General features: G+C 43.0%; 1 protein-coding gene across 3 annotated transcripts in view; it reads right to left on the bottom strand.

Annotated features, from left to right (window-relative positions):
* Positions 1-11,552: 11,552 nt before the first annotated feature.
* Positions 11,553-25,755, bottom strand: part of GLT1D1 (glycosyltransferase 1 domain containing 1) — a 59,171-nt gene continuing 44,968 nt past the window's right edge. The window contains exons 12-13 of one of the 3 annotated variants that reach the window (XR_007891012.1): positions 21,423-21,994; positions 11,553-14,922 (exon numbers count right to left, since the gene is read on the bottom strand). Coding sequence is in view for 1 of the 3 variants with exons in the window: in XM_051633604.1 (XP_051489564.1) it covers positions 21,848-21,994 (147 nt within the window). In the remaining 2 variants the exon portion in view is untranslated. Of the gene's footprint in view, positions 14,923-15,798; positions 16,741-18,103; positions 21,995-25,755 lie in introns of those variants that run through there. The other 2 variants (XR_007891011.1, XM_051633604.1) reach the window with 2 other exon arrangements.

Here is a 25,755-nt window from a genome sequence, read left to right on the forward strand (position 1 = left end):
TTAGACACTTCATGCATAAACAGAGTGAGTCAGAATGTGACGGTCCTACAAATCAGGTAAGTTGGTTCTTTACTTCATTTCAAAGGCTTCTCCTTCAGCAGTCTTAAATACTTATGTGGTGGTTTACTGAGCTGTATGAAGACACCAGTGAATTCAAAGTCCAAGCAATGCAGCTGAATGGGTTTGGAACAGGAGTTATATGGAGGTAAGTGACTTGAAAAACCAGCATAGGTATCAAATCAATGTGCAGCCTGTACTAAGTAACTCTAGAAACTGCCCTCACACCTGGTGTTGATAATGAATGAGATGTAAATGTAGTGAGCACACTGGAGACACTTTGGTTCGCCTCTGTGTGTGTTCAGCTTCTCCTAGACTGCCTGGGCTCTGTGGGGTGGCTGCTTTGTGGAGTATCCTTAGCGAGAGCTGAAGGACTCACGTACTACAACTTAGAAGAGTCTTTAACGTGTGTCACTTAGGAGAAAATGTTCATTGGACTCACATATGTGTTGATCAAGCCCAGCCCGCTAAGGATCAGTGAGGAATTACCTCAGGCAAGGAGCTATTATTGCCAAATGTTATGTTTAGAAAATGCCTCAAGCATTTAAGAAAAAGTCTTGGAAATGAATTTATTTAGTCCTTGAAAGCCCAGGAACTCTGTCACATATTTCTGTCAGTTTATTATCATGCCATATCCTACCCACACAGTGTTGGAGCACTGCAGCAACAAGTCTTACTGCCGCCAGCACAACGCCTGCCATATAAAATCAGTTCTATATTTCTACCAGCCCACGCTATCAGGAGTACACAAGATATTGTAGTTTGAAGTAGGAGAAGCTTGTATCCTGCAGGAGAGTGACATGGAGCCAACCTGAGCTCCCCACCCAGGGACAGCAGTACTAACTGTTCTTCACTGCCACATCTGCCCCCAGAATGAGCTGCCTCCTGAGGATGGGTAGGACACCAAGAGAGCTCTGAAGCAAGTTGGGATATCACTTGAAAAGTGCTGTGGGGAAAGGACTTGCCTTCTGCTTGCAGTTCATTTCTCACTGTTTGAAAACTCACAGGAGGAGCTGCTTAGGCACTTAACACCAGGCATATTTTTAAGCACCTTTCTGAATGGGTGTTTGGTCTCCTACAGCCATCATCTTCCTTATGCATAAATAATGCCTCTTTCCTGTGAAAGTAGTGAGTATTATTGTGCTGTTTGGCTTCTTGGTGAAAGCTCTAATAGATGAAGTTCAAAAGTGGCAGCAATAAGGGCCCAAGAAGAGCAGAGAGCCTGGTACATCATGCCCATAATCTGATTTGATATGAAGAGCTCTGTCAACAAATCCTTCATTATGCAGGCTTTCTGCTCCAGCTCTATGAGGAAAAGCAAATTAAGCAGCCCACATATGTAATATTAATGGCTGGAGAAGCAGCACTGCTACTCTGTTTGTATGTACTGCCAATGCTCATTAAGAAATTCCTGTCACATTGTAAAGATGGCTGGTAGATTACATACGACAAGCTCCTGCATCTGTCTCCTTAAAACAGCCCCTGGAGCCTGGAGGGACACATTCAGTACTGAACCACATTTTTTTGCACCAAGAAACTCACTACTTCCTTGTTTCAGTGGGTGCAAATGAGGCCTCCTATTGCATTTGCCCCTTCTTCAGTCACAGATACTGCTCTGACTGACTGACAGGGCCTGGACATCAGCTACTTGGTACCTGAATTCTGTAGTACCAGTAACAGGGACTTTGCTTATTCCTCTTCAGACCTTTGTTCCTAATAATTAAATTAGAGCTTTCTACAGTCAGTTAACATATTAATGATCTAAAAAACAATCCAAAGAGCTTCACCACTCAGCCCTAATGATAGGAGACTGCAAAAGTGACTACAAGTCCATTTCCGACACTTCACTGAGCTCAGTAAGTACAGATTAACAGAGTGGAGGAGAAATAAGGGTAGGAGTAAGGGGGCACACTCTCCATAAGCAGTTTTCAGCTTCAGGAGAAGCATGGGTCCAGTGGTAGCTATAGATTTTCACTGCATCTCATCCCCCATCTGCTTCCACATGTTTGTATCTCAGCCTGTTGTATGGAGGGCAGTGCCAGGAGCTGGTCCTGGGAGCCCCAGCTGCATGTCTGTGTGGCGGTGCTCAGCAGCCAAGCACAGAGTAACCTCCTTCCAGTGAGCCATCAACACCAGGAGCTCCTCTGAGCAGATGACCTCTTCTACTCATGTGCTCTGCCTTGCAGCCCCACTGCAGAACTTAGAGGTACCACCACCCACCTCTGTCTACACAGGCATCCGGGGCTGGCCAAGCAACTAGGTTATCTTACTGGGTATTAATAGAGAGGTGTGGGCTTAACATCAGGTGCTAGACTGGTGCCCAGAAGCTTCAGTTCTTCTCCCAGCACTGATAATCCAAGTGCCTCTGCTTTCCCTATTGCACCATCTGGATTGCTGGCTTAAGCTGCAGGACTGTGCCCTGCCTCCATGGCTGCACAGTGGGGCCATAGTCTGTGGTGGAAGGGGATGTTGCTGCTGCCCTGGCTACCCCTGGGATACTCCCTGACAGGACAATCTGCATCCAAGTGCTCTGCTTCTGGTGGGATTCTTTCACCAGTATGGATGCATCTCATGCTTCCCTGTTTCTCTAGCAAATCCTTTGTCTGATTGACTGTGGACATCTATTTTCCATCCTGTTGTCATCAAGCCAAAACCCCAAATCACTGGGCTCCTCTCTGCCATTAATAACCTTTTACAGCTTTCTTTTGTCAGTCCTCCCTCTAAGGCCTGATCAATAGCTTTGCTCTTAGTGTTTGGCATTCCCTTCTATTCTGTCACTCAGGACACCAAGGTCAAATCAGTGTCTTTTGTATTTCTCCCTTACATAAACAGTATCAGGCTGCTCTGTTTTAAGACAAAATATTTTGTAATATTGAAAAATCCTAAGTATTGATCAGCTCTGGCTCTGTACCTTAGCTCTCTATGCAGCCTTGACTGTAGTTTTAACGCAGCACTCAATAATGTGTCTTTTGCAAGACCAATTCATACAGCTGAAGAGGCATTTTTGTCAGACTGAGTGCAAGCTCAGAAAGATTTTTTCTCATTGCACTGACTGCATAGCCCTCACACAATCAGCCAGCCCTTGAAGAGCAATAGGATTTTAATCAGCTTTTCTAATTGTTTTGTCCCCTGGTCTAGTGCAGAGCCAGTGTCCCCCACTCCTAAAGCACCAGTGATGAGGGACTGTAATTGAAGAGGATGGTCTTCAAACACAGTTTTAATAGGATTTGTGAGGCTACTGGGGATGATTGCTGCAAAGAGGGAGGACAGACCAACGAGCTGGGCACCATTACTCAGAGAAGGCCTTAAACCAGGAGGAATTTCAAGGGTTTGAGCAGGTGCCATGCCAGAGTGCAGAAAAATTTGATAACAGCTAAATTATGCTGCTTTTTTGCTCCTAAAAATCCAACATCACCCTCACCTTTTTCAGAGTCCCACCCTCATATCTTGAAAGCTTGGTTCAGCTTCTCACCCCCCACAGCAACGGCCTGGGCTATGAACAGCCTCCCCTCCTGTGGGAGCTAGGCTTGGAAGCTCCGTAGGGAAAAACAGAAAGTAGCTGAGAGGGAGAGGAAGGAGCAAAAGGGCACATGGCGGGCACTTTGTAGCCTGACCTGTTGGGAGAGGGAGCAGTACTAAACACTGCCATTTCTGGGCTCTGTGAGCTCCTGCTGCTGCCAGCAGTCAGTCTCTGTGCTACAGAGCCCCAGCACCCCCCTGACAGCAGACCTGAGCCATGAGGAGGTCTGGTAGGATGTGCAGTGAGCCCAGTGACCCCAGCATGGGCTGGATCACCCTTGCCTCTGCTGAGCCTGGCTTGGAGGCAGGGTCCCACCAGCACAGTAAATGTCACTGGGGGAAAGTTGCTGGTTTATTCACAAGCTCTGAATCTGCTGCCCCAGGGGGATGGTGCTTGGCTGTGTTTAATGTTTTTGCAAAGCAGAGATCTCTGGGGGGAATGCCCCATTCATTAGTGTTACCTGCTGCTCTGGCTTTGGATGGAAGCAAAGGGTGGGAGATTATAATTTTCTATTATAAGGCAGCAGGAAGCCTTAAACAAGACATAATAATGTATTTCTCTGTGTAGACATATGTGTATGCCTTATGTATATGTGAAGTAGACTTATGCTGTCCTTATCTCTAGCTTTAATTCACCATTTGCTTACTACAGCTTCCCCATCCCCCATTTTAATATTTTCACTTACCGTAGTTTGAAGAGCTAGAAATAGCTTGTCAGATTGAGACAGCTCTTGAGAAGTTTAATTTTCCTAATGCTTGTTGGAAATCCCCTTTCTGAATCTGCAGGAACATTAAGGTTCTTAGCATGAGCTGTGCAGAGAGGGAATTTGCAAGGAAAGCTGTCAGTGAATTGCAGTTGGGCTAGGAGAGGCTGGATGGACAGACCGATGGGTGCAGGATGTCTCTCCCAAGGAGGGAAGGACACTTGCTGAGCCTGTCAAGGGTGGCAGAGCTGCGAGGGGCTCTCTGCCAGCCCTACAGGGAGCAGAGGTAGTCAGACAAAATTAGAGCAGAGGCACACAGAGCGTTTACAAGCAGAGGTAACACTTGTAATGTCTTTTGCTGCTCATTCCCCACCTGGGTTTCTCATGTCACTGGTTCTGGCTGTCACAGCTGGTAGGAACCTGTTGCTCCCACACTCCTGGTGGCCAGCAGCTCGGTGCTCCTGGGCAGTGGCTGTTGCAGAACATGCTGCTGTGCTACAGGCTCTGCCCTGGGGCCCAGATGGGGACAGCTGGGAAGCCTCTAACAGTGTCAGTGCTAAAAGATGCAGGGACAGGCCTAATAGAAGCTTGAATGACAGCTTTGCTGCCAGCACTGTGCATTGCCCAAGTGTCCAGTGCTGTTCCCTGAAAGATAATACTGGTGTAAGGGCTCTTCATTTAGAGAGAGCAAATGAAAAGGTATTTTGCAAAGAGCTGGAGAATAGCAAGTGTCCTCTGCTTTTTGACAGGAAAGCACAGGAATTTGAGAATAGGTGACCTGCCAATGTCTGAGTCTTTGTGCTTGGTTCTGTGCCCAAATAAAGGTCCCCATGTCACAACTGCACAAACCAAGGGGGATCATTCCCTCTGTGTCATCGGTGGGGATATGAATAAGCAGCCACATTTGCAAAAGCAGGACCTTAGCAAGGACCCTGCTTCCCTGCCAAGCTCTGGTGCCTCTGCTGAGAGCAGCTGTGAGTGCCAGCAAACCCAGCAGGGCCTCGGAACAGAGCCCACTGCAGGATCAGGGCTGGAGATGAGGCCCGTTGTACCTGCTGCTGGAGCTGGGCCCCCATCAGGCTGCAGGTCAGAGCTGTGCAGTGGCAGGCCTGTGTGTTCTGGCTCAAGGCCATTTCTGTTGCATGCTATTGCATGTCTTTTTAATAAAAGGCAGATAATTTGTGAGTGGGAGTGCCAAGAGAGTGTCTTGCTCCTAGTGAGAGGCTGGCAGCTCTGTGGATGGCTGTCAAACTGCTCAAAACACACAGTGGGCCCTCACAGGAGTTTAAAGATGCAGGCATGCAATCAGCCCATTTTCTTCTGTCCTAAGCAGAAGAAAAATAGTTAAGTGAGGTCAGAAAGGCTGATAATTCTTCCTCCTCCTCTGTTACCACCTGCTGTTTTCTCCTTGAGTATCTGGAGTCAAAGAATTACTGAAATTAAATATAGCAATTCAGGCTGCCCATTGTTCCCTGCTCTGTAATGTGCCGGAGTGGCACCTTTGTATTCATCCATCCATCCCCATCTCCTCAGATGTGCTGCTCACACAATAGTTATTGTTGTAGAAGGGACCTGGAATGAGCTCTTGCATTATTCACTTCATTTATTTTGATACAATATTTGGAGCCACTTCATTAAATTCTCCTACAATGTCCTGTCATTCTTTTTTTTCCATCTCCTTGCTGATGCCTGGCTCACACAGATAATATAACAGCAACAATATAGGGTGTGGGGAGGTGGGGGAATAGAGGTGTTTTATAAAAAAGGGGCTAGCTATGAATTTGACTTATTGATCTCAGGATTCCCTTCATTCTTCCTCTCCCCCCAGAAAAAAGAAAAAAAAAAGAGTACAACTAGCTTGAAACGTAATTTGTGGGTGGTAGATATGGGCAGTAAATACTCAGGACAATTAAGTCTTGAACAAAGCAAAAACATACAGCTTTACAGACAGTGTGTGCCTATGAGTAGAAGACAGGATATAGTAACACCTCTTTACCAGCACTGAATAGAGAACTACAGCCTCTTGACTCTTTCAGTGTCTTCATAGATGCAACAGATCAGCCTCGTGAAGCATTTTTTTCCTTTTTTATGTTGCAAGTGCTTGTGATTCACAGACTAACCGATGTAACAGTCTCTCCATTTTACTCTGGGCCTGCTGTTTTCCTGGCATCACAGAATTTGTCAGAGAAGCTAGGAATACTGGGGGGCTTTGCTCCCAGATGTGGCTTGCAAATTGCTCCAAGGGAAGGGGTGGACTTCAGCTCAGCAGTTCAAACTCTCCAGTGAGCAGGATGGATGTTGAGGAAATGAGGTTTGTACAATGGAGCTCAGAAAATGAACCCACTGCAATTCTTCCCCATTTATTTTTTCCCCCAGCATTTCTATCCTGCCTCCACAATAGTCCATGCATATTTAAGGTGCAGAGGCATAAGGGCTCCCTGCACTTGCTGCTTGACTGTATTTTAAGCAGCTTTACAAGATGACCTGTGTCCTTCCCTTTCCTCCAAACTCTCCCCATACACCTTGTAATTAAACCTCAGCCAAGACAGCAGCCCCCAGCTGCCCCAGCACTTAATTCCAAAAGGGAAAACTCTTACAGACTTCTGGAGAGGCTTCACAGATGCAGCCTGGACACACTGGGAAGCAGCATCAACCAACATGATCTTCCAGTGACTGGGGGTCTGATAGTGATATGTGGGAACCTGATAGTGCCAGGCCTAATCAGCAGCATTTTACTCAGTTGTGGGGTGCTTTCCACAGTTTTAGCTTTGGAGGAATCTGCAAGGTGTTTTCAGCTCTTCAGTCCCTGTTGTGAACAGATGTAACATTGTAAAGCCTTACACCACTACGTTATTTCCTTCCCCACATGTGGATAACCCTGTATGGGTATGAAGTGCCTGTGCTTCAGTCTGTTTGCACTGAGAATATCTGTCGCAAGTGGCATGACTTCTTGTGTGGGCAAGGCCCCAGAGACCAGATCTCACAGGATCTTGGAGCTCCTGGGAGGAGTCCTGCCTGCAGTTCGGGAGTGCTGCTGGAAACCTTGCAGTTGTGAGTAGTGTATTACACTGTAAAACAGCAGCAGCTAGCAGAAGTGAGGAAATAAATGCAAAATCATTCCAAACAGAATAGGACAGAGCAGTCAATTAAGCCAAAGGCATCCAGGGCTAGGAAGTGTCCATGTAAGTGGAGAGAGTGATGGGCAGGAGCCTCCATGAAGCACAGAAGCTCCTCCTGCTCCTCAAATTATGCCACAGAAAATGTTCTCTGGCAATTTACCATTCAAATGTCAGAACATAGTGGCTCTGGGGACATCCACAGCTGATGGAATATGTGCCAGCCATTTGGGAATTGGTGTCTAGACTTCTGTGGGTGGTTGTCTGAATAAAAAGCAATAAATAAAAACCTACCCTCAACTAACAAATATATTTGATCCATGGGGCTGTGGCGGTGCCTTGAGCATTGTCTTGTCCAGGACACTCAGGAGTGGACTGTGTCTCCAAGTCAGGCTCTGGCTCTGCAACCACACATGCTTTTCATTTTAAGTACATAGTTAAGCTTATTGGAGTAACAGATCTAGTCCTCTGCTTACCCAAGGTATGTAAACAGATACTATGTTTCACCTATTTGTCCTTATATTTATCTTTGCTGTTCATCATCCAAAGCCAAAATACCCGAGGGAAAATATGTACTTCTCTGCACTGGAAATTAAATAGTGATCTGGAGGTAACTCTAGAGCTCAAGGAACTTGCTATAATTTTACTGATGGAAATATGCTTTTTTGGACTATGCCTGCAAGTAAAGAGCTGCAGCAGAGGAGACAGAGTCTCAACTCCTACAGCATTGAAGCCAGCAGGTCTTCAGCAGGAGCCACAGAGGTGAGGAATTCCTTAACACAATATACTTACAAACCCTTGTGACAACTGCTGTAAATCTGAGACTGAAAGAAATAATTGCGGTGATGGGAGAGGTAAAGACTTGCTAATTTATTATTTTCTGGGATGATAGCACACATAAAAGCTGAATGTATATTTTTGGCACCACAGAGAAGCTCCTGGCCACTGCAGCACCCAGGAGCTGGGGTGTGTGCTCTCCTCCCAGCCCTTCCGTGTGGGCTTTCTGCAGCAGCATAAATTTCCTTCTGTGACTGATGAGAGCTGCTGAGCCAAAGGCAGCCAAAAGACTTTTTCATCCTAATTGCTCTGCGGCCTGTTCCTCCTTCAAAAAGTGCCTTTGCTGAAATATTGCAGTGACCATAAATTTTGTAGGTATTGAGAGAGAAGCATGATTATTTGGCTGTTTAGACTGTATTTGCCTCAGAATGCAGAGCACGGTTGATGCCTGAACCTTGTGTGTTGATTCATTGATTGCATTTAGTCAAGAGGATGGGACAGCTTTTTGGAAACAAGTTATTAACAGCAACTTATTTTTAAAGGTTATTATTAATTCTTTGCCTTCTTGGTGGTGCCAGGTTTTTAGTAGCTAGCAGGGAGGGCTTGGGGCTTTAATCCCTGGAAACTGTGCCCATCTGGCACTGGTGGCCCAGCAGTTGCTAGGCCAACTCAGGGAGGACAGTGCTGATGATGGAACAGAGAGATTCGCCCTGCAAGGGCTGGAGAGGGGGATCCTGGTCTCGTTTGGACCTCCAACTGTTATGTGATATGTGCAATATAGGAAAGCATCTTAGTGTTTTTCTTCCATTTGTTTTGGAGGCTGTTGTGTTTTGCTTCTCTTAATTGAGATGTTTCAGCATCTTACACTGTGTTTGGGGGAATCTGACATGATCGCAGCTGCTTTTACATGTGGTGCCAAGACAGAGCAAGGCAGCAATAATTTCCAGCTGTTTTTTTGTTCCTTTCTTTAACCGTATCTGTTGGTATCAGATCTGAGCTCCTCAGCTGCATGAGGCCCCTCAGTGCGACCACAGGCTGCCCAAAGGCTGGTACAGTTCTGCAAAGTGGGGGAAGTTTCAGTTCATAATGTCTTGATTTACTGTGTGGTTGGGCTTTTTATTATTATTTTGCTTATGGAAATGAATATTCAATATAAAATGAAATGCTTTTGTTTTGGGAATGTCTTATGAGAATTTTAGAGGGTTGGTGTTGGGTTTTTTTGCCTTTTAACAAAACTTAATTAGTTAAAGCTGGATTCTAAAGGCTTCATTTGCAACTGTTCAAATTAACTTCTGATAGAAGTAATAGAGGTGGGTGATTAAAACTACTACTTAATGCTTTTTTTTTGTAAGTGAATTAATCATCCACGTTTGTTTACTTCAGTTTGAATTAGCATAGAAGGTCTAGGAAAGGGCTAACGAGGAGCACAGGCAGTGCTCCCAGCCTCCAAGGGCAGCCCTAATTCCAGTGGGCAATTTGTTATGTTAATAGATTGACTTTTAAATATTTGGTATAGAAGTGAAAAAAGAACACTGGTTGCAGAATAAAACTAGCTTTGAGTCATTCATAATATTTATGTAGAAGTCAATTAAAGATCTTAATGGAAAGCAGAGGTTCATGGGACAAAAGTCACTCCTGATGTGTCACTTGTAGAAACAGTTTCCTGTCCAAGTCACAGCAGAGCAATATTCCACAGAGCTTTTTCCTGTGGCGACAATTATTTTAATTACTAGAGTGACAGATGAATTCTGCTCTGAGTTTTTACTATCCAGTGACTGCTTGGTTTTTTAAAGCCTTGTGAGCTGTGTCATGGTACCATTTTGCAGCGAATCCTTCCCAAGGTTGCCTGGCACCGGCTGCACCTCCCTGCACAGCCATTGCCAAGCAGGCCCTACAGATGCCTCATGGGAGGAAAGGGAGTGAGACAGTCCTATCATGGGCATATACCCTTGTTCCCAACAGTGTTTATCACTGCAGGAAACAAGCAGACACAAAACCCCAGGTGAACACAGCCCTTCTCACAGGCCATCAGAGCCCGGTGCAGAGCGAGTGCCGCGCAGCGAGGAAGGTGCCAGCTCCCCAGCGAGGAACGTGGTTTCTTCCCAGTTTTGCATGGTCTCCCTGGCCCTCCTGAGCTGGTGCAGCTGCAGATGCTGTTTTCATCCTCACCGAGCTGTGACTGTGCTGATTTGTGCCCAGAGCATCTCTCAGCCCCTGCTCTCATCCACCACCACAGCAAACAGCTGTGCCCGCAGCCCTGACACTCCTGTGATGGCTGTGCCTGCTGACAGCTCTGCCTGCTCTGCAGGGCTGTGCTGCATTTCAGGCTCTAGCAGGTACTGGGCAGCGAAAAAAAGAGAAGTGGAATGTTTTCAGAAGTGTAGGACTTTATCTTCCTCTTCACCCCAGCCACTGCCTCCAAATCATGCTGGCTCAGGAACTGGAGAGGATTCAGAGAGGGGAATGATTCAAAGACTGGAAAACATCTCGTAGAGTGAGAGCGTCAAAGAGCACAATCCTTGCCAGAATCAAAGGCAGCTTATGTGGAGCTTCGATCACGACCTGTAAGTACTTATGTGGGGAACATAAATTTGAACAGACTTTTTGATCCATAGGCAAAGACATGACCATTAGGGTATGAAGCTGTAGATGTGCAAATGCTAGAACCAGCAAGTTTCTTCTAGTGATGGTGCAAGTCACCAAGTATTGAAACAGGTTTCTCACTTCTGTTTTAGTTGTTTTTCTGGAAGCAAAGTTCTAGCTCAGGTGCTGCCACCAGGCTGGATGTAGGTAGCCAATAGGTCTCTGCTCTGCTTAGGGTTGAGTTAGATGACCATGGCGCTGTCTTTTGTTCTTTAAGAAATAATCTGGCAGTCTCTGGGTAAGGCTGTCTACAGAAAAAAAAATGGCAAAAAAAAATGTTCTCAGCTCTAATTCCTTTGAGTAAAAACTTATATCTAAGGTATTCTAGGTACTGGTTTTAATCTGATGCAAGTGCATGGACTGCAGTTGCATGGTTTCTCATTTCACTGAGGTTAACTGAGAATACGTTTCAGAGTGTATGTTGCTCGTTGCCCACAAAAAGGCCTGGGCTGAGTTCATTGTAGTACGATTCCCAGAGACTCCAGTGAGTGCTCTGTCCTTCAGCATTAAATTCTAATTTTAGCTACCCCAGAGCACATCTGAATGGTGCTACCCACGGTGTTCAACTTGGTTTCCAGCATCACCATGTTTGAAGAGCTCAGAATTCCCAGCTCTCTTGTCATGCAGCATTCCCATGGAATAGAGGGGTCATCTCCTGTGTGAGGAGGGTCACACCAGGCAGCCCATGCTGCAGCCAGGAACTGAGCTCATGTCTCACAAACACTAGTCCAGAGTCTTAAATGTGGGATTGTTCTTTATTTTGGAGCAAACCAAAAGAATACTTTCTCTTGGAGTAAACCACGTCAGTCTGGCCAGTTATTTTTGTAGAATATTGCTATCTATTAGCATTCCTGCTAAATGGCTGGTCTTTCAGAATATTCCATTAGCCTTTGTTTTGTTGGTGGCTTCAACTTGGTAGTGTGGGCAGAAACTCAGACTGCCATCTTCTGCTTTGGATCTGAGTCAAGGGGCGGGGATGAAATTGCGTATTTTGAATAATTTTGTGTGTTTTCTCACTAGACTTCTGAGGCACAGCCTTAACCCTTCCAGTAGCTCATGGTGGTTACAGCTGAGGTAGTTGATGAAAATATTATTTTTACCAGCTACTTGAAAGTACTGCAGCAATCTGATTTATTCTCATTGTTAGTGCTTGTTTGTTTAGCCTTTCAGATGAAATGAACTTACCATTCATTTAGTACTAATGCCAAGAGAAAGATTGTATTCAAAAATAATGGAGCATAACAGGCAGTGAAACACGGGTTTTGTGCTCACACAGTTGTGTATGTACACAATGGAAATGATTTGGTGGCTTAGGGTGTTAATCTGCTTCCTCTGTGAATGGGTACTTGCAGCTTTTGTATCTCTCCCCTCCACGGAGGTAGTTGTTGTGTCCAATGCCAGAGATGGAGCCTTTTGCTCTGGGTTCCATGCCGAGTGTTGTCACAAATAAATGGCAGCGCGCTCGCCGTGAAAGCTCTTTCTGCAAAATCTGGATTTCTCTGAACTTTCTGTTGGCCTGAAAAAATACAGGGGAACTAAGGAGAGAAAATGTTTTAATCCTCAGTTTTAAAGCAGAAGTTAATGTTGAGTGCCCAGTTTATGACGCAAAGGCCTGATTTCAGAGACGTGCCATGCAGCCAATATTCTTAATAAAATCAGTGGGAGAGGGGAGGTCACAGGAGGGATGAAAATCATGCCCTGGCACCTTGGAGCAAAGAGACACACAAAAGCTGCTGGGAGGTTGGCATCTGTTTGATGTTCTGCATTCCCCATATCTGAAGTCCAGGTTTAAGTCATTTGAGCCCTTCCAATATGCCTTTGCAAGGCATATCCTTTTTTAATAATGTGGGTTTTTTCCACATTTCCTAATAGGATCCTGCCAGTTGACAGATGTTGTTGAAAATGTAGTTTTCACTTTCAGGGTATATGGATACTCAGTCACACATAAAACTTAAAGTAATTGAATTTTAACACTGCCATAGCAAAAATGTGACTTTTCTCGTTAAATGTAAAACCTCACTTATTTCAAACTGCTAGGCAGAGGTTCTAACCCTTGGTGTGTTGCAGGAAAAACTGGCAGTAAACAAAGGGAAGTGCAGGGAAAGCATCACAAGCATAGCCTCGTTACTGCATTTACATTAAGGGACTCATCTATTGTTGTGCCTTCCAACAGATGAAGCAACAAAGTTTTATTTAAAATACATTTAACTTGCTCAGTCCTTAATGGCTTGAAGTCAAAGCCCAGAGGGATAATATGGCTTATTTTCTCAAGTATAGTTGATACACAAATCTTTCCCACTAGTGCAGCCCAAATCTTCCCCTGAAAATTATGTGCAACAACTTGATTTTAATACCTCCCCAGCACACCTGAAGGTGTACCTGATTTTCCTGTTCTGGGCAAACACCTACTTCAGCTGTAAACTCTTCTGACATTTCTGATGGAGATAATTATAGTGCTCTGGGGGACTTTTGGCCTTACCAAAAATAGATGAGAAGAGGGAGACATGCATTTACAGGCAAAACTAAGAAGACACTGGGGAGAATAGCATCTATATTATGTGACAGCTTCTGAAAGAGCATCACAAAAGTGCCTGCTTCATCTCTAGGCTTTCATTTTTTTTTCATGTCTCATGATTAAATTTCTGTCTTCCCAGAAATCTCCAATATCAAGAGACATTAATGGAAGTCCTTGCATGCACTTGTTATTTGTGTGACAACTGTAGCGGAGCAGGAATGCTAAGGTGATCCAGTGTGACACTTTAAAAGGTCCCAATAAATATATACTAACTCTTGCACACCTGCAGTGTGTAAAGCCAGGGATGGATATAGGTTTCTGTGGGATTTGAGATCAAGCTATCATGTTTTCTTTGCTTCACTTAAAACCTGGTTTGCTGTGATTCAGGAAACAAATTTTTCTTTAATTACAAGTTGTCTGTTGTTAACTCTTACAAACCAATGACACTGTATTCCCTTCCCAAATGTTGTAGCAAGAATCATGCAGTTATTAATAGTTTAAATGTAGATAAGCACAGAAGAATTAGAAACAAAGAGACAAAGTACTGTTGATGGGGAAAATGTGAGTTGGACTGTGGCTAAAGCCTGGGGAACAGTTCTGTTGCTTGTGTTCTCTGGCTGGACACACACCACTGCCTGCTCCCCCTCTCAGGTTTGCCCCCAGACTGGCTGTACCCCCCTGATGCTTTGCCCAGTTTAGATCAAGAGAAGCTCTGAGATTCTAGCAGCTGGGTTCACTGCAGTCCCAATGCTGCACACAGGACAATAACCTGCACACAGGACAATAACCTGCACACCCACACGTGCAGGGTATTGCCTCTGCCTGTGTAGTTCATGAGTGCTTACAGAGCTTTTGTGCCCCCAGGGTCTCTCTCTCTTGTGGCTCCTCCTTCAGGTGTTTGTCTAAAGATTCTGACCTTGAGACCTGAACCCCTTCTCAGAAAGCTGGTACCTGGACTTGGGGCGGAATTTCTCTCACTGAGATGTGAGCACTGGAAAGGTGTTACCCTCCTTCTAACAGAGACAAATACCTTCAGTGGGTGGATCATCCTCACCTAAGGTTGCATTGATGAACTATCATTTTTACTAGGCCCGGACCCTCCACTGGCCATAAAGGAGTTCTGGAGAAATAGTTTTCTGTATTTATGAGATCCTTACATGAAGGTGAGATTAATCTTGCTAACCATAAGGTAGTTTAGGGTAGATCAGTTTCTGACTATTTGTCTTCATGCAGAAATTCCCCTGCTGAGGATTAACTTATCTTCCATGGGCCCAAGACTGGCCCTGCCTGTTTCTTTGCAGGCAGGATGAGCACTTGTTCTCTCTTTCTCTCTCTCTCCAGCTGAGCTGCTTTGTGTGTGTCCATCGTGGGCACTTCCCCTTCTTGCCAGACTGGCTCAGGCACATCACCCTTATCTTGCCTTCAAAGTTCACGTTCAGGAGTTTGGCCTCTTCTGAGATAGGTCAGTGTTGCATGAGATGTTCCCGTTTTCCCCTGAGCTGCCCATGGCTGCAGATGCCAGCGGAACGTCGGCACATCTCTGGTACTTGCCTTTTAATGTACTGGGTCAATTCACTGCCTGGGGCTGGGACTGGAGACATTAAACAAGACACACAAATAGGAGCCATCAAAGAGAATTAATGACTGCTGCTGAAAAGCTACAGACCTGAGCATCAATTTCTCCTGTTTAAAAGTAGGATTTAACTACACAGGTATCCACAGCATGAGCAAGGAGTGTAGTGGCAACAGAGACTGAGTCTCTCAGACTAATCCTTCCATGAAGCTGGGATCTTACAGTGTAATCAGGTGTATGACAAAGCTTTGTTTCAATGGGACGAAAGCAGTTGGTCTCAGCAGTCTCAGACTGAGTTCAGCCCCAACAAAAATCCCATCACCGTGGTTCAATGGGTTGCAGAGAGATCACAGTGCAGGACCAGAGGATTCATCCTAGTCCAGTGAATGACTTGTGTGTTATGTTCCCTTCCACACAAAGTTCAGGCTGCTCTGTTGTCTCCTGAGGTGACATTCAGAAGCGTGTTGCATTGCACTGGCAAAACTCCAGCAAGTGCTACAACAACATTAGCAGGCTGGAGCTCCTGCAGGGACCTGTAAGAGCCATATGCCAGTGGCAGTCATCCGGAGATCCTAGCCTCACAGGACAGTCTAAAAGGTACTTTTCTTTATAGGAAAAAACAAAAACAAAAAAACCACACCACCAAAAAAAAGCATTTAGGATTTTTCTGGTATGTCCACAGGCACATCTACAGCTCCCACTTCTCAGCAGTACCAAGTGCCCTGGGCTGTTGCTGCAAAGGACAGCCCATATCCAAGTTGGATTAGTGACTTGATCCTGCTGCAGAGCAAAATCAGAGCTTGGCAAGCAGTGGGATGAAAGGACAGCAGGACCTTCAGCATGGAACAATGGTACCTTAACAATGGTGGCTGGGAGACTTTCCTTTCTGCAAGCTTAAACACATCCTGATGTTTTATTCAAAGAAATGACATGCAGGGACAAATGTTTTAAGAGGGGAGGGGATAGAAAAATTATCTCATTAAACTACAGAAAAGTAACTAAAAAGGATGGAAGATGCACTAGGTAACTAGCTGCGTGATACTCCAGGGACACCTTGGAGCATTTCCCCAGGCTACAATTGTAAGAGATGTAATCAGTAAGAAACAGTAAATACAAGACTGAAGATGAGCTAGATACAGACTTTGTTAAAGGACTTTAAACCTGTTCAGAACAGAATCATTACTAGGGTCATATCGAGATCAAAAAAAGAGTGAAATGTTATTAAAAGATGATGAATATTCAGAACATGTAATACTGATGTTCTCTTATGCCAGTAAATGGTTATTACATTTCCTCATTCCCTCTTACTTTGCTATACTTTCACATAGAAAAAGAGGCAACTTTTCTGCCTGGCTTGCGGTGCAGTCTGTAGATAGCTACAATGTCACTAATACTTGCCCAAGACAAGCATATTTCAAACCACGTTACAAAGTGTGACCCAGCCTTTAATGCCTTTATTCACATCAAACAGCACCTTGTAATCCAGAAGTGTCTGAGGTTGTTGTTTGAGGAGTGAGAGGTAATGCCACGGTGGTGTCACTGTCTGACTCTGAATTCAGCAGTCGACTGCTAAATAGGGACTGAAATGCTAATATTTTGTACTAATATTTGAGAGCATTGCTACTTCATTAGTGTGTTACGTCTACAGCCTTACCTTGCTCTTCAAATAACTGTTGTTATTGCCAGATTATACCAGGCAGGTCAACAGAGATTGGAGTGCCAATAATTATTGCCAGCCATATTTATTGTTTCTCCTGCAGACCAGAGCATGGGCAGCCTCCTGCCTCCTCCAGAGCACCCAGTCCCAGTGCTGAAAGGTGTGGGTAAGCTTTGCCTCTGGAAAGCAAAAAAATATTTACATGACCCCCACGTGCACCACGTGATGCCAGGTGTGACCACTTGTGCAAGGCCAGCCTATATTTTTTAATATGATTTCTGGTGACTTATGTCATGTTTTTAAAGGAGAAAAAAAAAAAAAAGCTAGGAAAGAAGCTATGAGACTGTAAGGGGTGGCAAAGGCCATGCTCCAAGCATATAAGCTTTTGATATATTACTCAGGTTAAATTAAAGATTCCATAACTCATTTCACTTCATTAAAGCCACTAAAAGAACAGCACAACTTTTAGATGGCAGGGATTAATTGCTGAAGCCGTGCAGGGGCAGTTGTTCTCAATGCCTGATGGAACTTGACTGAACCAGACAAATGAAATGTGACCTCTATCTAGCAAGGTTATAGTTCCAGCTGGACTTACATCTTAAGATTTGTGCTGAAGTACACAAGAATGGGAATTGCAAGGTAAGAAGCATACTAAAATATCTCAAAAGAGGTGACGTGCTTGGCTTCTGGAGTAGGAGGGGTTAACGGGGGCTGAACAAGAGTTTCAGTTCTGCTTCAGGTCAGGTGTTTGTAACTTTGATGCCTCAGTGACCAGACGTTCTCTGTTGTTCTTATTAAAATGTATGTTTACTTTTAGACAAATGTTTTGAATTAGCCTAATGGTAATGCTCTAGGGGAAATGAGGATCTAAATTCATTTTTCATGCACTAAACAAAACAAATGCTGGCCTATATTTTTGGAAAGGATGAGAGATTCCAAGTGCCCTCAATATTTAAAGTCTAAAATTAGATGTCACAAGCATGACATGGAGTAGTTACTCAATGAAAATATGACTTATTTAAAGATAATTAAATTGCATATAAAGATTATCCACTCCCTTTAGAAAATTTAGATTGTTTTTTAAAAAGCAGAAATTCTGGTTTTATTTTACAGTTGGTTCTTACGTTGGTGATCACAAGTTTTTTTTGTGGTTTTTTTTTTTTGTTTGTTTGTTTTTTAATAGTAGATCCTTTACTCTAAAATTCTAAATGCAATTAAGACTTTGGAAGATCAAAACTTTCCTTTGGCTACAACAGGCAGAATTAAAGGTACCTGTGGCATCTAGGGATACTGGGACACGAGCAAGGAGATCCCAAGGAATTGAAGCTCAGGCAGAGACCTGCTCTTACATGAGGTTTGTTTCAAACGTTAAAGCAACTGGGCTTGGACTAACCAGAGAGACTAGGGTGGAAGCAAAATAAATTGTGGAATGATTAAATTACTCTGGACAACTTAATGAAAAAAAAAAAAAAAAGCTCTGATCCCACCGAGCCATTAAATGATTGATTTCCACATGGAAGCACCCATCTCCTCTGACAAGTCTTTAACAAAACTGTTTCTTTATTTTCATGTGGAATGGTTCTTGTCCAAAAGATTAAAAAGACTGAAGGGAGAAAGGGACAGAACAGGTAATGAGCCCAACAGACAAGAGAAAAGACATTGAAAAAGAAGACTGAAGTACCTGTGCATTCATTAAACATAAAGGTAGCGTTTGCAGAGGTTTGGATTGCTAAATGTTCAGGTTGCTGGTAAATTATGCAGGAACTCAAATAGTTTTAAACCTTCCAATATACAATTTAACATTTTCTTCTGACGGTTGTCTTTGAGTCCTGATATGTCAAGGGGGTTAATGGCAAAATATCAAATCTAATTTCCCTGCAATCACCAAGTAATATCTTGTGCTACTTGGGAGCTCTAAGGTTCTGTGAGAACCTGAAATCACAACAGTTGGCATCAGGTTGCAAGTGGCATCCCAAAGAGCTCTGCATTAACCTGCTGAGGCAGCCAAGCTACCAAAGTGATCATGGTTGAACATGCAGAACCTTGGCAGGGATGCAAACCTTGGCATCCCTGCTAACTATTGTAACAGTTAACTTTTGCTGTGCACAAAAGATGAATTTAAAATGTTACTGCTCTAAATGCCATGCCACTAATTATTTTTGGAGCTAAGCCTCCTCAGATACAGCCTTTTCTAAAATACTGAATGTGCTAATATCCTTAGAGCCAGTCACACTCCAGTTCCTTTCCTCTGCTGCTCAGTTTCATTCATGCCTTCGGAAGTCTGAAATAGTCTAAAAATTCTCAAATGAGCTGTAAGGAGCCCACAGAGAAAGTCTGACTTTTGTTTTCTTGAAATCCTTGGAGATACATATCTAAATCCTTTCCCCTGTTCTATCAGGCTACATTATCTCCCTCCAGACACAAGGTACAGTCCACCTCTAAGGTGCTCTGGTTGTTGCTAAGATGAGCATTTACAGATCAGTACAATCTGTTTTCCAAAGGCTGGTGTTCAGAACCAGCTGCTGATTGTGCTGCTGGCAGAGGAGGAGAGGCTGACAAATGCTGTGCTTACTCTGGGAAGTGAGGATCCCCTCAGTTCTATGGAGAGCCTGTGGAAGGGGAATGCCCAGCTGCCTGGGAATGCTCTCCCTGGCAGGGCAGAAGCACTGGCTCCATTGCTGGGGAGAATAACAGAAATGTTATGTAGAAACTCACTCTAAAAATGGGAGTGTGTGGGCTTTGGGGCTAAGTAAAATGAAAGCCTAATTCAGGAAGCTCTCATTTCCCACCCCACAGGCTCTAGCTGCCTTTTGTGACAACAACCAAATTGTCTCCACTTCTGAAATAGTCGTGCCAAGAAAGGAAACAGCACAATAGTGCCCATTGTGTGGGGTCACTGCTTACAATGCAAAGGCAGAATTAATGGCAAAATAAAATGTATGTAATTGGATTAATTAACAGTACATTTCAAGGTCCTGAAATAATCACCTGCAGTATAAAGTCACAATGCAGGTTTTTCCTGCAAACAGAACAAGTCCTATTTTTGGAGCTGTATCTGTATCTCACTGAGGTGTGTGCCTTGCTTAAAAAGCCACTCAGATAAGAAATGAGGCTTTGAAGGGGAAGATAAACACTATAATTAGGGCTGCAGGACAACAAAAGGATTATTCTTAAATATAAAATCATTGGAGTGAAGTCGCTTGAAAGATAATTATACCTAAAACTGCTTGCATGGGTTCTAATATTTTCTTTACAAGGACGTGCAAGAGTCATTGAATATTTATGGGCCTGAAACATAAAACTGGATGAAATTTAAAACATAAATTCAATTGCAATTTATTGTGATGAAATTCCCAAGCAGTCATTGCCCCAACCTTTTAGCCTTAATAGACAGGCTTCATGCTGCGGAACACAAGCCCATGTGATAAATGATACCAAAGCTGAATGCCCTTGATTGATGAATGCTGCCTTGTTTGATGACTGTAACACAGTCCTGAGGGCTGATCTCACCATCATTTTGGTTGTTTTCCTTTTTTTTTTTTTTTCATAATGCATATATTGGAGAAGGGTTGTTTGTGCTTCTGGTATGGTTCTCACATGCAAATGAGCATGCTGTTTTCCCAGATGCAGATTTCATATTTAGAGATTAAATACAGCCTGAAAAATCATATGTTAATTATATTCTGAGGGTGTAGCAGAATTTCTCACTTACACGTTTTGTTTTGCTGGAAATAGTGCAAATTCCAGATCAATGCATTTAGTTGCTTTAAGCTTGGCAATAAATACATCACGCTTTAGAAAAAGCTTTCTAATCATTATTATTACTAATCATTTACCATTATCTCAATGCTTGGACTTCTATCCCATATTACATTTTTGTTTATTTGTTTTTTACTGATTTGTATTTCTCAGAAAACAACTGATACTATAGGAAGGGGAGTGGAGGAACGGCCTAGGATCCAAGCCAAACAAGCAGGTTATCAGAAACAGTTACAAACCATCAAAAATAGAGGAATGCTTAAAATACCCAGTGAACTTCAACATTATGAAGTCTGACACAACAGCCATTCAAATCAATAGGAAACTCACTGGTTCTCATGGGGACAGGTTCAAGCCTATGCAAAGCAAACAGTTTCCCACTAACAAGCAGTTAAAAAATATGATTCTCTTTTTTTCCTAAAAAATTAAGTCCTTTGATGACCAATTACGGTTTCAAAGATATGTCCATAATCACTGAGCTGGCAGGAATGATTAGCAGGGACTTGAAGCACAGGTAAGTCAGTCTCATGTTAGAATAGCCTGCTGCAGTGTATTACAGTCTATCCTGAAAGCCACAAATGAGAACAAACGGTACCAAAATACATAGTACATTGAAAATAGCTTGAAAATTGCCTCCCCTTCATCCCTTTTAAGAGCTCTCATAAATCTTTTAGTAAATAAGCACATCGTAGAGGTACCAAAGAAACTGGCAAATAAGAGGTAGTTTACATAACAAAGCATCTCTGCCTGTAAGCCTCTTGCTGCTGGGGGCAGCACTGCGAGGTTCTGGCATCTGCAGCCACGGAAGGAAGGCAGCTGGGGGCTGTGCCAACCTTCCTGCTCCACTCCCAGGACGAAGAGAACAGGCAGGGATAAGACTGTTTGGCCATACCAGTTTATCTTAGAGGGCAGCAAAAAACATGACCTATACTCCTCACTTTCCTCAAGCACCAACACTCTGCATTTTGGCCTCCTTATCATTATGCGCTCAATAAATAAGCAGATGTTTCAGTCTTAAGAAGGCTTTCCTCTTAATAATTTTATACTCTGTTTATATAAATAATCTTGGCTTTATGAACATATATGTAAGCATCACACGTACCTGAATACATTCAGCTTGGGATAAATGGAATAAAAACTGCTACTGCAGTTTGGTTGGGATGCAACATGATCAGAACATGTGACGTTAGCTCGCTGTGTTGGGGTGCTCCACTGTGTGCAAGAAATCCTCCTCTTTTTGAGGCCTTACAGCAAGAAAAATTGTGTCTGCTCAAAGACTATATTTCTCCTGTGTGATCTCACAAAATTATACCAGTCTATAATGACCTGGTACACTAGAGCCAGTGTGGTGAATTAGAAACACTTGGTAGTTTGAAGTAGTAGGAAACTCCTGTGATGTTGGCATGTTTGAATAGGATAATAATGTGTGTCTTGCTATCTCTTCTAAAAAGAAACCCAAATGTAATTACATATCCATTATTAAAGTGCTCTATGCACACTGCTGGGTTTCAGCTGTCGTCTTGCAATTCACTGGAGTCTTAGGACAAGATCCTGATAGACTTTTCTTTCACTTTCCCATGAATGGTGTTTCTTCACGTAAGCTTTGGCCCTTGTTACAATTTCTCTTTCCATAATGGGGTCATTCATCAAACTCTTGGACAGCACAACAAAGTCCTGAAAAAGATAAAGGACATAATAAATGAAAAGTTCCTTGAAGTTGTAATGATACTGAAATAGCTTATGCCCATATCTTGGTTTTGGTAAAGCACTTCAACAATGAGCTAATATATGAAGCTGTTCAAAGTAATTTTTCAAGGTCAAGTACTATAGTTTATTTATAAAAAAATGCTAAATACATAATAATTTGATATGTTCTTTTATGCAGCCCACCAAGACATTTAAAATCAAGGCAATCCCAAGAGCATTAAGACAAATATGAGCAACAAATTTATTGACACACAATTTTTTTGCCTAGCCAAGTGTAAGAAATCCAGGCTGGCTACCAATTCAATAGTTCCCGTGGTCTCCTGCATGGAGGACAACTGGCATCAGGTGTTTGACCTCAGCTAATCTCAACTTACATCTCACTGCTACTGTGACATCTTCAGTTAGTTTTCTGGAAAGACTAAAATACTCACTACACACATACAGTCACAATATAAAGAGAAGAGGAGGCATCAGCAACAAGCTCTTCTGGAGCAGTTATAACTGGGCAGTGGCAGATACAGCACTGTTAGCTCAACAAGCTCTGCAAAAAAAGCCATGTAAGAATTTCCTTTAACTTTACTGGGAAAAATACTAGACCTCACAGATTACAACTATTCTTTTTCCTCTGCCACTCTAATTTAGTTCTAGGGAAGAGAAACTGTGAATTTCAAACACGTAAAAAGAGATTTTATGTCTGAACTAATCTATTCTGAGCAGCTGGTCTAATTTTCTATCAAGAGACAACTTCCAATACTTCAGCTTGATTACAAATGTACTCAGATCTTTGCAAACTAGTGTCTTGGTTCAGCTCAGCAAAGCAGACAGCTATTGTGTCAGTGGAAAATGAATTTTAAACATTGCTGCACAACCAGTAGTGACAATCTGTGCACAGGAACACGGGGAACAAAAAGGATAGCAGGAGATATATTATTTACACAATCTGTCAGCTATGAAAGACAGTATCACAAATAAGACGAGTTCATCTCAACGCGAGGTTAACTAGCACACTACACTTAAAAACCTAAGTACACATTGTATATAAATACATACATGCTATAAAACCTTTGGTTGCCACAGCATCAATGTTGCTGTTGCAATGCAGGGGATTGCTGTGCATGATGCATGGTTATAATGTGACCCCTGGGAAACACTGAAATGTGAAATCACATTGAACATCTTCTAATCGCTGCTTTGACTCTCACTGACAAGACAAACTATCAACATATGCATCACTGCCATGAAATTTTAATCGTCAGGGATGCACATTAGTTCTGCTGGAAAGGTTTGTAACTGGGTGATAGATGATCTCCATACATACATGTTAACGATAACCTCTTATTTTACATCAAATCAGGACTGCCTGGAATCTTTGCTCTGTCCACACAGCACTGGAATAGCCACAAGGGTCACATGCTTTGTACTCGGCCTGCTTTCCATCCACAACATTCTTGCATTCAGGTATGTGCTAATTTAACCAATGGATTCAGTTCCTTGCTCAGGACCCATGTGATGTGGAGAGGCTGTTGTTCTGCCTGCCTGTGAGACTACCCCAGAAGAAGACAGGTGAGTCTGCTCTGCAGAGCACCCCCAGGCTGTGTCTATCACACACTGCAGCTGCAGCCAATGCCTCTGACTTCAGAGACTTGTTCTTTTCCTTCCCTGTATCTGCCAAAAATACAGAAGAGGGGAGGTGGGAAAGTCTTACATGACTTATGCTGCATTCATCCAATTGCCTGTATAATCACAGTAATAAATACTGTTCACACTGAACTACATTCCAACTTTAATTTTATGCTCCTGTGGAGGATTTTATTTAAAGTAATGCTTAAAAATAATTTATGTAAATTACCTAAGAACAGAAGCAGCAATGTAACATTTCTTGACAGGTAGTCCTATTAGCATTCTTTTAAAATGTGGATTTAGAGGACAAAAACTTGGAAACATAAATGATAGAAGAAATTAGATCCTTACTCATGATTACAATACTTAATGCTAGAGATAATGCCAAACTGAGTCCAAACCATAGAAGCTGAGAAGCTGCAGAAGGCAGAAACAGCAAATAGAAAACACCAGGAGACAGAGAATAAGGACTTCTCAGCTTTATCCCCACTTCTTCATCTAATCAAATGTGACCACCTACAAGTCACTTACAGTCTGACTGGAAGCCAATGGGAGGATTCACTGTGACTTATCTGGGTTCTGCCTCATACCCTTTGAGCATCTGGCTGAGCTTGTTTGCAGGTTTGGATGCTCAGCTTTAGACAGCAATAACTTCATTTTTCATGTGTCTCCCTTAACTCCAGCTGACATGCAGTTCAGCTGTAGTTTCTGAAGCATGGGCTCCCACTTGCAGAATGCAGACATTCAGAACTCAGAGCTCTTTCAGAAAATCAAGCATTTTTCTTTTCTAGAACCATACGATTGACATACAAACTACTTACAGTGTGTTAATGTCTCTTTATCAGCTGCTATGCTGTAAGTATTTGTGCAAGTGCTATCTGCAAATTACTCAATTATCAAACATAAGGATATGCACTTCAGTGGCCACAATGAAGGAGAGGATATGCATGCTAGCTTACCACTTGGGGAACACCCATATTTCTAATAAGCCTTTTATTCAGGCACAGAAATGGGTATAATTTGTATACATATGCCAGTGTAAAAGGCGAGCCTGAGCAGTTAGCCACAACACAGAAAAAAGAGGGAAGAAGACCATCTCATGTACATCCAGATCTGCTACTACATGTGCCCTTTGTATGGGCAGTACTTCACTTCAAACACAGGCATTTTTCATCCTGGTAAATTGACCAATCACCTTCAAAGAAAATGTCAGCTTCTCTATATAGTACCAAAAAGAAATTCTGTAAAATATTTTTTAAAGACCTAGAAATGCAGGTGTCTGGGAGATAAAGCTAGAAAATGCCTGCACTGAATAAAAAGAATCACCATGAGAACTACACCGGTGCCGCCGCTCACGGATAATGAAAATAAGATGCATGGTTAATATATTATTTATATAATGAAAGTAACTGTGCAATTAAACCATTCATATCAGCTTCAGCAGATAGAAGAACATGATTCTTAAACAACAGAGAATCACCCCAGGGAAGGCAAACGCCAGGTGTAAATTCAGAATAGTGACAGATCTACCTAGTGCAGGCAGAGCACAGAAGTTAGCTGGCACATCTGTGTGCTTCAGAGGGCAATGGGCCAGTATTTCTAGGGGAGGATAAACAGTGAGTGCTGGCACTGCCAAAAATTGTAAATCAGTCTATTCAGTGTGAAGGTTCAACGGGCTGAAAACTTTGGCTATATTCTGGCTTCAAGCCCTGGTAGAAATGGCAGAGGAGACCAAGGTACCCTCAAAGTATTGCTGCCTGTGCTCAGCTGAGCTGCCTTTCCTCTCAAGACTTCAAAAGCTGTCTCTGCTAACAGTAGGCTTTCCAGGTCCTGCTCTCTCTCAAACTCTCTTTATGTTTGGGCCCTCTTACTGGCTTTGAAGTTTATTTACCTCCTTCTGGTTATTTAGCTCCTTCTGAGAGCTTTTAGAGATGCTGAATACATAATTTTGAAACATAGGCTGCTGAATAACTCAGTGTCTTCCCTTTTAACATGGTTTTGTGTTATTTATTGCCCAAAAGCTGCTGGCTATTCTTATCTCTCATTTTTTTTGTATTTCAGATCCCATTAACTCACTGTCAAATATTCCATACATCTATACATTCAAG

The sequence above is a fragment of the Apus apus genome, chromosome 16 (assembly GCF_020740795.1).
Source record: "Apus apus isolate bApuApu2 chromosome 16, bApuApu2.pri.cur, whole genome shotgun sequence".
NCBI classification, from domain to species: domain Eukaryota; kingdom Metazoa; phylum Chordata; class Aves; order Apodiformes; family Apodidae; genus Apus; species Apus apus.